Below are 10,040 nucleotides of genomic sequence, written 5' to 3'. Positions count from 1 at the left end.
CTCCCCGCCCCGCGGACGGGCAGCCCCGCGGGCCTATCGCCACCCGCGGCCGCCGCTTCCCGGCCTGAGGAACATGGCGAAGACCTACGACTACCTCTTCAAGCTGCTGCTGATCGGCGACTCCGGGGTGGGGAAGACGTGCGCGCTCTTCCGCTTCAGCGAGGACGCCTTCAACGCCACCTTCATCTCCACCATCGGTGCGCCGGCCCCCCCGCCCCCTCCCTCTCCGTCGCCATGGCAACCGCGGAGCGCCCCCTTCCCCCCCCATGGCAGGCCTACCTCGCGGGGTTGGTGGGAGGACCCGGAAGGGGAACCCCCGCCAGGGCTTATTTCGGGGGGGGGAGCCTCAAGCTGACCCCCCAAAAAATAATAATAATGCTGCTGACACCCCCCTAATAATGATAATAACCTGCAGTTGACACCCCAAAATAATAATAATAATAATAATCATAGCCTGCAGTTGACACCCCAAAATAATAATAATAATCATAGCCTGCAGCTGACACCCCCCAATAATAATAATCATAATCATAGCCTGCAGTTGACACCCCAAAATAATAATAATAATCATAGCCTGCTGCTGACACCCCCCAATAATAATAATCATAATAATAACCATAGCCTGCAGCAGACACCCCCAAAATAATAATAACCATAGCCTGCAGCTGACACCCCCAAAATAATAATCATAGCCTGCTGCTGACACCCCCCAATAATAATAATAATAACCATAGCCTGCTGCTGACACCCCCCAATAATAATAATAATAATCATAGCCTGCTGCTGACACCCCCCAAAATAATAATAATAATCATAGCCTGCAGCTGACAACCCCCCAAAATAATAATGTAGCTGACACCCCCCTAATAATAATAATAATAATAATGCAGCTGACGGTGCGGGAAACACCTCTGGGGCTGGGATGCAAAATGCAGGTGGGGGGGCAGCTGGCAAGGCCCTGGCTGAAACGCCACCGTGGCTTCCCCTCCTCCGGATGGAAGCACCTTGGGGGAAAGACGGGAGGAAAATAAACGGAGTTCCAGGGGGAAGCAAAAAAGGGAGACTGAGAGCTTAATATGAATTAATGATTAGAATTGTCAGCTGTCAAGTGCCACCTGTTAACTGGCGGGCGGTCTTCTCTGTGCAGGAATCGATTTCAAGATCAGGACGATAGAGCTCGATGGCAAGAAGATTAAGCTGCAGATCTGGTAAGGCAGCCTAGGAAATTATCATTTCCAGTTTGTTGGGGGGGCCGAGTCCCTGAGACTCCTAGGAGGAAGGGGCAGTGCCATAGCTGTCAACCGTCCCTTATTTGGCGGGAAAGTCGCTTATCCCAGTGCCGTGTCCCACTGCTGTCCCTTATGGATGATGTCCCTTCAATTTCCCGGGTTTCAAAGGAAGCAGCTCCTCTCCCTCCCTCCCTGCCGGCCAGGGAGGAGGGAGGCTCCAACTGTGTTGCTTGGCTGCGTTGCTCACCCAATAAAGGGTCTAAGAACGACTGGGGGGTGGAGCTTGCATGCCTTGTGCCAATCAAATCGGCCGCCTTGCCTGGGCACTCGCCTTTGCTCAGCGCTTCCCAGCGGAGAGGTGACGGTGGTTTTCCTTGCTGCATCCCCTTTGCCGGGTTGCTGCGCTGTGGGAACCACCGCTTGAGGCTTCGTTTGGCTGCTGGCTGGGCTTTCTGCCTTTGGCTTGGAGGGGCTCAGAAGTTGAATGTACCTGTGCCCCTTGGAAAATCCCTTATTTTGGCTGCTGGTCCCTTATTTTTAAATCTGTAAGTTGACAGCTATGGGCAGTGCCCCTGACATGGGTGGCAAGCCTACAGACGATCCCTGACAAGGCCACTGTGGTGGCAGAGCAGTGGCATGGCTTGTGTTGCTGCCGCGGCGGGTAGAACACAGAACATCCCAAAATGGCACAGCAGCAGCAGCAGCACCCTAACCTCCTGGGCCTTCTCCCGGCACGGCGGGGCTTCTGCCCCACGCTAGAGCTTCTTGGCCAGCGTAACTTGAGGGCAAGGCTGTGGGGGCCCTGCCTGGCTGTTGTCCTCATTCCTCTTCCTGTGCTTTTCCTCTAGGGACACTGCTGGGCAGGAACGTTTCCGGACGATCACGACGGCTTACTACAGAGGAGCCATGGTGGGTGCAGGTCTCCCTTTGATTCGGGTCGCTGCTGACCTCTTTTTTATATGCCGTATTTTTCGCTCCATGAGACACACCTGACCATAAGATGCACCTAGTTTTTAGAGGAGGAGAACACGGACAAAGATATTCTGAATCAAATGTTGTACTAAACTATTTAAAGCAGCAAAGCGGTTGGCTCCTGTCCGCTTTGCTTCTTTAAAGCGAGCCTCAGAGGAGGGAAGGAAGGGGAGCCATGGCCATATAACAACAAAAACATCTTCAACCATTTTTTTTAAACCAAAATTTTTATTGACTTCACTCCCCTCCCCCTCTTGGTTTCATTATTTAATACTTTTTCACGCACGTTCCTAGAACCTTATACTCTTCCAGTTTCAATTTTAAATTTTCGTCTTATTACAAGTGGCGTATAAAAGTTTTCCTAACGTAAGAATCTATACACAAAGGTTTTAAAAAATATGCAAACATTTATCCCCTTTTTTAAGAAAGAAAAAGTTCAAAGTCCTCTCTTTCTTGGGTTTTAGCTTAAGTAATTTGTCCCGCATAGCTCAATAGTTTATTTTACCAATCTCCTTTCCATTCTTTGGCAGAGGCGTCTTCCTTCTATAAGGGCAGGCTGGTCTTGGGTCTACTCTTGAGTACAGGAACAGAGTCTTTCGTTCGATAAGTCCATCAAAGCCAGCCCACAAATCCCTCCAGAATTGGGGGGGGAAAGCAGCTCTTTTGATCGGTTCCCTCTCCCCGTTTCTGCTCTTTAGGGCATTATGCTGGTGTACGACATCACCAACGAGAAGTCGTTTGAAAACATTCGGAACTGGGTCAGAAACATTGAAGAGGTATGTTCTCCCGCTGCTCTGCCTCTGTGCTTCGAGGCTGCCTCTTTCCGAATACCAGCTGCGGAAGCTGCCAGAGAGGAGAGTTGCTTTTGTGGATGTTGTGGTGTATATCCGTGGACACAAAAGCTGGGTGGGAACAATGTCAGAGGTAGAAAGAAGCCTCTCTCTGCTGTTGTTGTTATTTTATTGAATTAATATACTGCCCTTTACCCGGAGGTCTCAGGGCGGTTCACAAAAAAGATCACGATATATAAAATCAAAATAAAAGCAATAACCCAATAACACCCCCCCAAAAAAAGAGCCACATTTTAAAAGGGATGTTGACCAGGTCAACCAGACTTGGTTAAAAAGGAACGTTTTTGCCTGACGCCTAATTTAGTCTGATTTAGATGGGATATCCTCTCCCTTCCAGCCTTTTGCGACTAGAAATCTGGCAGCGACTGTAACATACATAAAGACTCCCCTGAACTTTGGGGGGATTTCATTTCCCATAATTCCTAGCAGGAAGGCTTCTGCTTTTGGGGGGAAGGAGCATTTGGAACAGGCTGCTTCTGTTCTCGGACGCTTAGAGGAGGCTCTCCTCCTCCCCGAAGGCTCCTCTCGTTGCTCCATCAAGCCTGCTTCTCAGAGGTGCGGTTTCTTGCAGGATCCACTGTGGGACAGGACCGTTGCCCTCTAGAAGGTAACGAACGCTGAGCCAGCCCTTCTGCTCGCTCATTCCGGCTGGCAAACCCCTCCGGGAAACGCATCTTGCCACGGTCCCTGCTCTGCCATTGCCCAGTTCTGCAACTAACACGGAACGCTTCTGCTTGGTTCCGAATGAGCGGCATGGCATTGTGGAGTATTTTGCAAGCGTTTGAAGTGCAGTGAAAGTTTCATCGGCTAGGAGGGGGCCTCTGAAAGGCCTTTTCCCTCCCAACAGAGCGGGAGGAGAAGCGCTGTGTCGGCATCTCAGCCGCAAGCTCTGCGTGCCGACCAGGCCGTGTCTCTTTTTCTCACCGCTGCGCTCTCCCTCTCTCCCCGCCCCACCCCCCGCAGCATGCATCTCCAGATGTGGAAAAAATGATCCTCGGGAACAAGTGCGACATGAACCACAAGCGCCAGGTCTCCCGAGAGCAAGGAGAGAAGGTGAGGGCGGTTTCTGGCGTCCAGAGATTAGCCAGTCGTGTGTCACGAGAAAGGCAGGGGGGGGGATGTCGAGGGAGCTGACAGCTAGAACAGAGAGACAAGGAAACGCCGGCTAACTTGCAGTTAGCTGTTTCATTGAGGAATCAGAACAGGAATAATTATTACGATTATTTTATTTATTTATTATACCCCCCCCCCCCCAATCTGGTTGGGTTTCCCCAGACACTCTGGGTAGCTCCCAACAGAATATTAAAAACGCGATAAAACATCAAACATTAAAAAACTTCCCTAAACAGGGAATCTGCCTTCAGGTGTCTTCTAAAAGTCATATAACTGTTTATTTCCTTGACATCTGATGAGAGAGCGTTCTACAGAGTGGGCACCACCACCGAGAAGGCCCTCTGCCTGGTTCCTTGCAACCTCACTTTTTGCAGGGAGGGAACAGCCAGGAGGCCCTCGGGAGATGGACCCCGGTGTCCGGGGTGGAGACGCTCCTTCAGGGATCCTGGGCCAAATTGTTGTCCCAAAGAAGCTGGAGACCCAAGTTTGTTGTTCTGTCTCTCACAGCTACAATAAACCTACCATTAAAATTATGGTCATTTCTTTCATCAGAGGGCAAACGGGCAAATTTAGAAGGGGATTAAATGCTTTCCCCCCTCACTGTATGTTAGACCTCTCCTTTTTTTCTCGTTCAGCTGGCCAGCAGCTTCGGCATCAAGTTCATGGAAACCAGCGCCAAGGCAAACATCAACATAGAGAACGTGAGTGCCGGCCCTGCCTGCCTGACCCCTTTCCCGGAAGCCTTTTTGTCCAGTCCAAAGGGCGCCTGGGGCCCAGTCCCCCAGGCAGAATCTCTTAAGCCCAATCACTTCCAACCCTGCTCAGTGCTGCAGCAAATCTGCAAAACGGGGGACCCGCTGCAAAAACAGCTACCGCGCCCCATCATTTCTCCCTCTCCCGGCCCACAATTCCAATTTGCAGAGGTCTGGCCCGCTGCTGCTCTTGCAGGTGACGGGGGACATTGTGCAGCAATCAGTGGTGTGTTGTGACAGGTCACAAGGGCCGTTTGGGGACACCAAAGAGCCAATTGCCCCCTCCGCATAACCTCCCTCGAGTCTTTGGCTTTGCATTTTGGCGTGAGCGCCAGGAGAGCAGCGCGAACTACAAGGCCTCGTCCGATCATTTTCACATTTACATATATTTTTTCTATTTCCCCATTTTAAATTTCAGGCGTTTTTCACTCTCGCCAGAGACATCAAGGCGAAAATGGACAAGAAACTGGTGAGTCGCCTTGGCTGGAACATAATTTATTTGTTGCATTTATCTCTCTCCTTCTCCAAGGAGCTCAAGGCTCCCCCTCCTCATTTAATCCCAACTGTCTGGTGCAGGTTAGGCTGAGGGGAATAGATTGGTCCAAGTGTGCTTCAAGGGCGAGTGGGAGATTTCAACGCTGGTCTCCCATGTCCTAGTACGGCACTCAACCGCTAAACCAGGCATGTCCAACTCTCAAGAGACTGCGATCTACTCCCACAACAACAAAAAAGGGGTTTGCAGTGTTTGGGTTCCAAGTTGTTTGAGTACCAAGGCGTTTGAGAACCGTGTGTGTGTGTGTGTGTATATATATATACACACCCAGACACATACACAAACCATCAAATACATGAAACAGTATTAACTTGTTCGGTGTTACAGAAGAAACTAGTTGGGTTGAGGAGGGCAGGTGGCAAAGGGTAGGGGTTTTATAACGCACTATCGTAAACAGTTAACAACGCCAGCAGGGTTGTAGGGCGGCTTGTGACGATAATGGTTAACGCCTTTTAGTATTTTAAAAATTTTGTATTATAAAAATGAGTTGGGTGGGAGCGAAGTCGCTAAGCTCGTACAAGCAAAAAGTAAAATGGAAAATAAGGGTGTATTTAAATATTTAAAATGGAAGTGTAATAAAAAATTTATTTTTTAAAAAGTTCTATAATGTGGCAGGAGGGGAGCATGCAAAACAAGCTTTGATGCCGCGGCCTTTGGAGTTGCTAGGAGCACAGAGTCTGCTGGGTGCCATTGCCCTGCTCCCTCCCCAGGCCAGAGTTTGACCTGCAGCTCCAAGCAGAGTTTGCAGCGGAGGGGGGGGGGGGGGGGGAAACAGGTTGGAAGCCAAGCCCACCTGAATAACCCCACCCCCGTGGTCCTTTTGCATTCACAGGAAGGCAACAGCCCTCAAGGCAGCAGCCAGGGGGTGAAGATCACCCCCGAGCTACAGAAGAAAACCAGCTTTTTCCGATGCACCCTCCTCTGAGGGGGGGCAGCCTTACCGCGAGCCTCTGCTCAAGCTTCCTGGGCCGTGCCTGCTTGCAAGAGGCTCCTTTTTCCGTTCTCCCTGTCTGGCTCTGACCCCACCAACGCAACCCGCCGCGCTGGAACGGAACTGAGGAAGGGGCTTCTTTCCACGACAGACTCTCCCGCTCCGGAGAAAACGCCGTTTCCCCCTCCCGTCGCGCCTCCTCCCAGACGGAAAACGGACTGCCTCTTTGCGGTGTGGGGAGGGGGAGAAAAGATGCGGATCAAGAAATCAAGACACGGGAAGTTTCCTAATGGGTTTTTCTCTCTCTGTCTCTCTCTTTCTGTCTCTGGGATGTGTTTTGGATAACTGTATCAAGACTAGTAGAAAAAAAAAGTCAGAATAACTCTCAATGATTTCCTGCTGAATCCCCAAATCTACGAATGGTCAGGGGTGGCGTTGGAGCCCCCTAAGACATTTCTATCAGGCTGAATCACACAGCCGGCTTAAAAGCACTGATTTTGTTTTATTTTTGGCAGCAGATTTTAACACACACACCCCTTTCCTCGCGTCGCTTTGTGGGGGCCACAAAGCTCACCAATTCCTTTCACAGACACGGAAAAAAAGGCATCTGAAATCTGCTCCTGGTGTGCTCTTGGCGATGATTCTAGACACTCCTGTGATAGAAGTTGCACAATGCCTCGATACACAAATGAATAAATCTATTTTTTTAGAGAAAACAAAGCTTGTGTGAGATGCTACTTGAGTTTGTGACTGGGAACATCTGGCAAACCTCTGGTTGCCTTCAGTGGGGCCCCAGTTGCTGTCTGGGAAGGTCTTCCTCTGCCCAATCCTCCCCAACATCTACTTTTTAAAAAAATATTATTATTATTATTATTATTAATGCCCTGCCCATCTGGCTGGGTTTCGCCAGCCACTCTTGAGCGGCTTCCAACAGACTATTAAAAAAACCAAACATTAAAAACTTCCCTAAACAGGGATGCCTTCAGATGTCTTCTAAAAGTCAGAAAGTTGGTTATCTCCTTGACATCTGATGGGAGGGCGCCACCACCAAGGCGGCCCTCTGCCTAGTTCCCTCTAACCTCACTTCTGGCAGTGAGGGAACTGCCAGAAGACCCTCGGGAGCTGGACCCCGGTGTCCGGGGTGGAGCCGCTCCTTCAGGTCTATTGGGCCAAGGCTGTTTAGGGCTTTTAAGGTCAGCACCAACACTTTGAATTGTGCTCGGAAACCTAGTCCCCTGGTCCAGATATTTTAAACTACTTTTCAATTGGATGACCCCTGGGGTCCCGACATTACAATTCTGCTGAGTGCCTAGACCTTGCCAGGGCACAAAAACGAAGAAAGGCAGGAGGCGAGGCCACAGATTTGTCATTTTATTTCCTGCCGCCCGGACCAAAATCCTGCCCACCCTCATTAAACCACCTTGCTGGGTGGCCAGGATAGGTCCCTCAGCCAAGTCCGTGGTGGGGCTCCTCAGCAACCCCACTGCCCCCCCCATCACATGTTGGCTCTCTCCCTCTGCAGCCGGGAGTTGTAGGCCCTCGAGACGGTGTTCCAGGCATCCATATAGCGGTCCATGCACATCGCGACGCATTTCTGAGAAGGGGGAGGAAAAGGAGAGGGTGGTCAGGAAAGAGGAGCAGGCCGCAAGTCTCCATCACTCGGGGCGGGGGGGGGGGAAAGCCTCCAGCCCAACAGCTGAGTAAAGGGGGGGGCTATTGGGTTGCTGTTTTTAATTTAATTGCGTATTTTGCGGTTTGAGATCTTGATTTTATTCTGTGAACAGCCCTGAGACCCCTGGGTATAGGGGGGTGGTATATAAAAGAAAGAAAGAGAGAGGGGGGGGGAAGAAAGAGGGAAGGAAGGAAGAGAAAGAGAGAAGGGAAGGGGAAGGAGGAAGGAAAAAGGGAGGGAGAAGAGAAAGAAAAATAAGGGAAAAGAGAAAAGAAAGAAGAAAGGGAGGGAAGAGAGAGGGAAGGAAGAAATAGAGAGGGAAGAAGGAGGGAGGGAAGAAAGGAAGGAGGGAGGGAGGGAGAAGAGAAAGAAAAAGAAGGAAGGAAAAAGAAAAAAAGAAGGAAGGGAGGGAGGGAAGAGAGAGGGAGGGAAGGAAGGAATAGAGAGAGAAGGAGGGAGGGAAGGTAGGAAGGAAGGAAGGAATGAAGGAAGGGGAAAGGAAAAGGAAAAGGGAGGGAGGGAAGGAAGGAAGGGAAGACGGGCGGCTAGCCTCACCTGCTCGGAGTTGTCGAGTGAGCTCCCGGGCTTCCCAATGCACTTCCGGAAACATTTGTCTGTCATCCTCTGCAAAGGAGGGAAAAAGGAAAAGTTTGAATGGAAGCACAGAGACAGGGTTAACAGTGGCGGACATTGGCATCTCAAATTTTGGGGGCGCCCTGGGCACCACCAAAACCTCCACCTCTCACCTTCCGTTGGGTGTCATAGTCAGGGCACCTACTACAGCCCCCCAGAAGTCCGGCGCACCCCTAGATCAGCCTTTGAAGGTCAAGGAGGGTCCCGCAGGCTGTGAGGTCTTTTCTCCGGGGGGGGGGGGCAAGCAAGAGCTGCCTGTAGCAGGGGGGCCGGCTTGAATAAAATATAGGGGGGTGGGAAGAAGAGGCAGTTAAGCCCCACCTTGCAAAGTCCATCCCAGGGCGGTGGCAAAAGCCATTATGGAAAAGCTTTGAAAGTCCATGTGCTTTTGTAAACCAAGAAAACCTTTAATAAAAAAACAATTTTTTTAAAAAAGCATTGGAAGTACTCAGTTATTTGAGGTCCTGCCCCACCCCCCATAAAGTGTTTAGGGACGCTTTTAATATTTGGTGAATAACAGTGGTACCTCGGGTTACATACGCTTCAGGTTACAGACTCCGGTTAAGAACTTTGCTTCAGGATGAGAACAGAAATCGTGCTCTGGTGGCGCAGCGGCAGCAGGAGGCCCCAGTAGCTAAAGGGGTGCTTCAGGTTAAGAACGAATTAAGTACTTAACCCGAGGTACCACTGTACTGTATTTTAATATTTTGCTGGACGCCGCCCAGAGTGGCTGGGGAAACCCAAGCAGATGGGCAGAGTATAAATTATCATTATTACTACTAATAATAAAAATAAACTTTGATTTCCTTTTTTTAAAAAAAGCCCAAAAGCTTTGACTGGACCCCCACCACCCCAACAAAAATCCCAGCTTGCATGCAAATTTGAATGGCAATAAAAATAATAATTTATTCTTTATACCCCGCCCATCTGGCTGGGCTTCCCCAGCCACTCTGGGCGGCCCACCCAGCTTTTTTGGAGGGGGGGTTAGAGACCCCTCGGCTCTCTTATTGGGGTCCCAGAACCCCTCAAATATTTCAATGGGGGCGGGCGAAAGGGCCCCCCCTGGGTTCCTCCCTTTCCCCTCCTGCCCGGGAGGCTCCCTTCCCATCTCTCACCTGCAGCAGCTCCTGCGCGTTGGCCACGGCGATCTGCACCTTGACCTGCTCCATCAGGGCCCCGGGGTCCAGGCGGCCCCCCGACGCGAAGTCCCCGTTGCCCGACGCCATCGCCCGCGCCAGACCCGCCGCCGGAAGGAAGGAAGGGGGAAATGCGCGCGGAGGACTACAGCTCCCGGCGAGCACCGCGGCAGTTACGTATGTGCGGTGCGTCTGAAG

General features: G+C 50.9%; 2 protein-coding genes across 2 annotated transcripts; one reads left to right on the top strand and one right to left on the bottom strand.

The window, feature by feature from the left end:
* The first annotated feature begins 36 nt into the window (after positions 1-36).
* RAB8A (RAB8A, member RAS oncogene family) lies at positions 37-7,121 on the top strand. Its single transcript, XM_083421967.1, has 8 exons — positions 37-197; positions 1,148-1,208; positions 2,078-2,138; positions 2,900-2,977; positions 4,016-4,105; positions 4,801-4,866; positions 5,336-5,386; positions 6,303-7,121. Exons 1-8 carry the CDS (start codon positions 74-76, stop codon positions 6,393-6,395), a joined length of 624 nt encoding a protein of 207 aa, XP_083278093.1. The 5' UTR covers positions 37-73; the 3' UTR covers positions 6,396-7,121.
* Positions 7,122-7,757: 636 nt separating this feature from the next.
* On the bottom strand, positions 7,758-9,982 carry TIMM13 (translocase of inner mitochondrial membrane 13). Its single transcript, XM_083422019.1, has 3 exons — positions 9,822-9,982; positions 8,629-8,697; positions 7,758-7,995 (listed from the first exon to the last, which is right to left on the bottom strand). The coding sequence occupies exons 1-3, from the start codon at positions 9,930-9,932 to the stop codon at positions 7,897-7,899; spliced, it is 279 nt and encodes a 92-aa protein (XP_083278145.1). The 5' UTR covers positions 9,933-9,982; the 3' UTR covers positions 7,758-7,896.
* Positions 9,983-10,040: the final 58 nt, after the last annotated feature.

This window comes from Podarcis tiliguerta (genome assembly GCF_965153285.1).
Source record: "Podarcis tiliguerta genome assembly, chromosome: 18".
Lineage (NCBI taxonomy): Eukaryota > Metazoa > Chordata > Lepidosauria > Squamata > Lacertidae > Podarcis > Podarcis tiliguerta.
Note: the sequence above shows the minus strand (reverse complement) of the source record. Positions and strands in the feature narration are given on the sequence as shown.

What these genes read in the sequence shown, in the direction of transcription:
- RAB8A (XM_083421967.1), top strand. Translation starts at nt 74, where the DNA reads ATGGCGAAGACCTACGACTACCTCTTCAAGCTGCTGCTGATCGGCGAC. An exon ending in CACCTTCATCTCCACCATCG is followed by an intron (nt 198 to 1,147) that starts GTGCGCCGGCCC and finishes TTCTCTGTGCAG; the next exon opens with GAATCGATTTCAAGATCAGG. An exon ending in CTTACTACAGAGGAGCCATG is followed by an intron (nt 2,139 to 2,899) that starts GTGGGTGCAGGT and finishes TCTGCTCTTTAG; the next exon opens with GGCATTATGCTGGTGTACGA.
- TIMM13 (XM_083422019.1), bottom strand. Translation starts at nt 9,932, where the DNA reads ATGGCGTCGGGCAACGGGGACTTCGCGTCGGGGGGCCGCCTGGACCCC. An exon ending in ACGCGCAGGAGCTGCTGCAG is followed by an intron (nt 8,698 to 9,821) that starts GTGAGAGATGGG and finishes CCTCCTTTGCAG; the next exon opens with AGGATGACAGACAAATGTTT. An exon ending in CACTCGACAACTCCGAGCAG is followed by an intron (nt 7,996 to 8,628) that starts GTGAGGCTAGCC and finishes CCCCCTTCTCAG; the next exon opens with AAATGCGTCGCGATGTGCAT.